Source organism: Myotis brandtii, unplaced genomic scaffold, assembly GCF_000412655.1.
Source record: "Myotis brandtii unplaced genomic scaffold, ASM41265v1 scaffold33, whole genome shotgun sequence".
NCBI classification, from domain to species: Eukaryota; Metazoa; Chordata; class Mammalia; order Chiroptera; family Vespertilionidae; genus Myotis; species Myotis brandtii.
In genome coordinates this window covers 2,067,924-2,072,171 of record NW_005362713.1, presented here as the reverse complement: position 1 = coordinate 2,072,171, position 4,248 = coordinate 2,067,924, and the positions used below count along the sequence as shown (strand labels likewise).

The 4,248-nt window shown below is 42.2% G+C and overlaps 1 protein-coding gene across 6 annotated transcripts in view; it reads left to right on the top strand.

Annotated features, from left to right (window-relative positions):
* Window positions 1-4,248, top strand: part of WAPL (WAPL cohesin release factor) — a 109,134-nt gene that overhangs the window by 65,373 nt on the left and 39,513 nt on the right. For all 6 annotated transcript variants that reach the window (XM_014543630.1, XM_014543631.1, XM_014543635.1 and 3 more), the window contains one exon: window positions 1,697-1,792. In XM_014543630.1, coding sequence (XP_014399116.1) covers window positions 1,697-1,792 — 96 coding nt within the window. The remainder of the gene's footprint in view (window positions 1-1,696; window positions 1,793-4,248) is intronic.

Here is a 4,248-nt window from a genome sequence, read left to right as displayed (position 1 = left end):
CTGGTTTAGGCCCGATCCCTGTAAACTGGCAGTAGGACATCCTTCGAGGGGTCCCAAATTGGAGAGGGTGCAGGCCAGGCTGAGGAACACACCCTCCCCCGTGCACGAATTTTGTGCACTGGGCCACTAGTATTTGTATAAAAAGATAACTTTGTATGATGCTTAATTCCAATTATGTTAGTTGATTGCAGCTTGTAAGGGAAAATGGGTAATTTTTTTTATGTAGATTTTTGGCCAATCTTGAAGTATGTTTCTCCTCTTGTACTCTTATTTTTTTTGTATTAGTACTGAAAATACGTAAATTATCACACTTAGAATCTCTAATGAGATTAAAACCATTTTTTGAAGATTAAAGAACAAAATTTAACATCATTTATAAAGGACGGATAAAACATTGGTCTTTGTGTAATCAGTCTCCTTTAGAAGAATTGATACGTTCATTTTATACAGGTTTTATCCTATGGATTTGATTATACAGGTTCACAGTTCTTTATTCTTAATTCTGAAATAAAGAATGTTAAACAAAGTTTTTTTTCATTTTTTATAGTAAATTGATTTTCCAGTAAACTACTCTAACTTGAGTTGGGGTAGTATCCTACTTAATGTAAATATGTATACATTTTGCTGCAGAAATCATGGATGTTATTACATACTATTGCTTTAGACCCCACTATGTTTTGTAACATGAGGCATATGTACAATATTTACCTTTGTAAAATTTGAAAACTTTTGAATGATGGTACTGATCTGACCCTGACAGTTTCACTTAAATGAATATGGGCCTTTATCACTTGTGCTGCCCGATTTCCATGGTTGGAAGAATGTGAGGCATGGATCAGTAGCATGAGGAATAAAGAACATATTGAATTAATTATATTGATTAGTAAGTTAGTACAGGCCTGGCAAGAGGTTTACTTTCTTCTCCTGGTTGTTAATAGTTGTCCTCTAGACTAGAGCACTGATTATCGATTTCATGAGAGAATGTCCCAGTGACTCTATGTCTGCCATGGGCATGGCTACATGGTGGGAATATGAGCTAGATACTGTTCATCTGCTCTGTCTAGGGGAGTGGTCGCCAACCAATGGTCCGCAGACCACTGGTGGTCCGTGAGGTCCAAAAGGTTGGCGATCGCTGGTCTAGGGCAGTGGTCAGCAAACCGTGGCTCGTGAGCCGCATGCGGCTCTTTGGCCCCTTGAGTGTGGCTCTTCCACAAAATACCACGTGCGGGCGCGCACATATAGGGAACGTTGTGGAGTGAAAGAAGATGTAGTATTAAGGATTGAGAAAGGTATGTTGAGATGGTTTGGACATATAGAGAGGATGAACGAAAGGAGATAGACGAAACAAGTATACAAGACGAGTGTTGATGGGAGAGTTGGAAGGGGTCGACCTCAGCAAATGTACCTCAATCAGATTGAGGACGTTTTTAGCAAAGGCCAGCTTAGGAGTACCCTAATTAAATTAATAACAATGTACCTACCTATATAGTTTAAGTTTAAAAAATTTGGCTCTCAAAAGAAATTTCAATCGTACTGTTGATATTTGGCTCTGTTGACTAATGAGTTTGCCGACCACTGGTCTAGGGTATATGTTTATGCATTTAAATTATTTATTAAGATTTTTATTTTATGAAATGAGACAATTTCATAAGAATGCAAAATATGGAAACAGTTGACTTTTTTCTCATTTCTGTAGTCTCCTACAAAAGCTGTGTATAATGCCAGACATTGGAACCATCCAGACTCAGAAGAACTACCTGGGCCACCAGTAGTAAAACCTCAGAGTGTTACAGTAAGTGAACTGTACTTTTTAATTTCATGTTTGTTTTGCTATCTTTATTCATAATTTGGATGTCTCTGACTTTCCTCTTTATCAGTTTATTTTGGACTTCTTAACTAAAACTTAGTGGCTTCCTAATAAAAACTTAGTTTAATTCATTGGAAAAGTGAGGATCGTGAATGGGATTACAGAAATTCTGGTCCTGCTAGGTCAGTGATGGCAAACCTTTTGAGCTTAGCGTGTCAGCATTTTGAAAAACCCTAACTTAACTCTGTTGCTGTGTCACATATAGAAATTATTTGATATTTGCAACCATAGTAAAACAAAGACTTGTATTTTAGATATTTATTTTAAATATTTAAATGCCATTTAACAAAGAAAAATCAACCAAAAAAATGAGTTCACGTGTCACCTCTGACACACATGTCATAGGTTCGCCATCACTGTACTAGGCTATAAATAAAAAGCCTTAAATTTTTTTTTTTTTACTTCTGACCCACATTTTATGGAATTACTAGAGGTCCAGTGCACGAAATTCGTGCACGGGTATGGTCCCTAGGCCTGGCCGGTGATCAAAGCGCGAGCGTTGGGTGTGGAAAGGCAGATCCCAGCTGACCTCTGGGCACTGAGCAGCACCTGGGCCCCTCAGCGCCTGGGAGCTGGGCGGCGGCCCTGTCGCCGCTGGTCACTGTCTGCGGGGTGATCGGTAGAGCGATTGGGCCCTGCTTGCACCCACGTTGGCCTGGCACCGCCCACTTACCTGTTCCACCATCCTGCCACGGTCCTGCTCTCATCGAGGCCCATCGGGGCTGGCAGTGCCTCCACTGCTGCCCGCTGCCAGCGCCACGTTGCCGATGCCCGCCATGTTTTGCGCCACCCCCTGGTGGTCAGCACACGTCATAGGGAGCGGTCGAAATCCTGGTCGAACTTTCGGTCGAAGAGACAATTTGCATATTAGGCTTTTATTGGATAGGATAGGATAGGATAGTGTTCAGTTTTAAAGGGCAAATTAGTCTGTATTTGAAATTTGTATTTAGACTTGTGTTATAAATTACATCCTACATAGATGATAAAGTGGCTTTGAGTGGTTAATTCACTTTTTAGAGAACTTTTTCCTGCATTCCAGTAATTCAATTCAGAACACATTTGAAAAACAATATTTCTAGATCAGTGGTTCCCAACAGAGGGGCAATTTGATTTTTAAGGGGGGCAATTCGAGAATGAGTTATTAACAGTGAATTTTTCGCATTTCTTATGGTTCTAGGGGCCTCATATACAGTATATAAATATATATTGTGACATGTATTTCAGTTCTCTATTATATGTTTTGAAACTTGCTATTTTTTTCATATCACTTCATATTATTATTATTATTTTAACAATTTCTTTGTGATATCTTCCTCAGTACTTCAACTATCCTTTCATTCTTTTATTTTTCTCTTTCGTGGATGCCATGTTCTTTGGAAGCTTGTTTTGACCAAGTTAATGGTCTTTTAGGCTTCCTCCATGAGAATAGGAGTTCACTTTTTGAATAATAAGAATTATATGTCACGGGGGGGGGCATCAAGATTTTAGAGATGCTTAGGTGGGGCATGGCTGTTCTAGATAATGGTAACTCCTCAGTCATCTGGAGCTATCAATTAGTGCAGCGGTTCTCAACCTGTGGGTCGCGACCCCTTTGGCGGTTGAATGACCCTTTCACAGGGATCGCCTAAGATCATCCTGCATATCAGATATTTACATTACAATTCATAACAGTAGCAACATTACAGTTATGAAGTAGCAACGAAAATAATTTTATGGTTGGGTCACAACATGAGGAACTGTATTAAAGGGCCAGAAGGTTGAGAACCACTGAATTAGTGAGTTCTTTTTTGTTTTTAAGGAATGAATTCTTTGTAACAACAAAAATTAGCCATAGAGATCTTTCTAAAATATAATGTACTAGAGGCCCAGTGCACGAAATTTGTGCACTGGGGTGGGGGGGCGGTTCCTCAGCCTGGCCTGTGCCCTCTTGCAGTCCGGGACCCCTCAGGGGATGTAGTAGTGCGCCAGTGGCAGGCGGCCAGGGAGGAGCCCAAATCGGAGCTGGGCGCCACACTGCTCACACTCATCTCGGCCCACTGCTCCTGCTGCCACAGAGTCGGGAGAGGCTCCCGCCATGGCAGCTGCGCTCACCAGCCATGAGCCCGGCTTCTGGCTGAACGACGCTCTCCCTGTGGGAGCACACTGACCACCAGGGGGCAGCTCCTGCACTGAGCATCTGCCCCCTGGTGGTCAGTGCACATCATAGCGACTGGTCGTTCTGCCGTAACAGCCGCTTAGGCTTTTATTATATACACTAGAGGCCGGGTGCACAAAAATTTGTGCACTCGGGGGGGAAGTTGGGGGTCCCTCAGCCTGGCCTGTGCCCTCTCGTAGTCTGGGACCCCTCGGGAGATAACGACCTGCTGGCTTAGGCCTGCTCC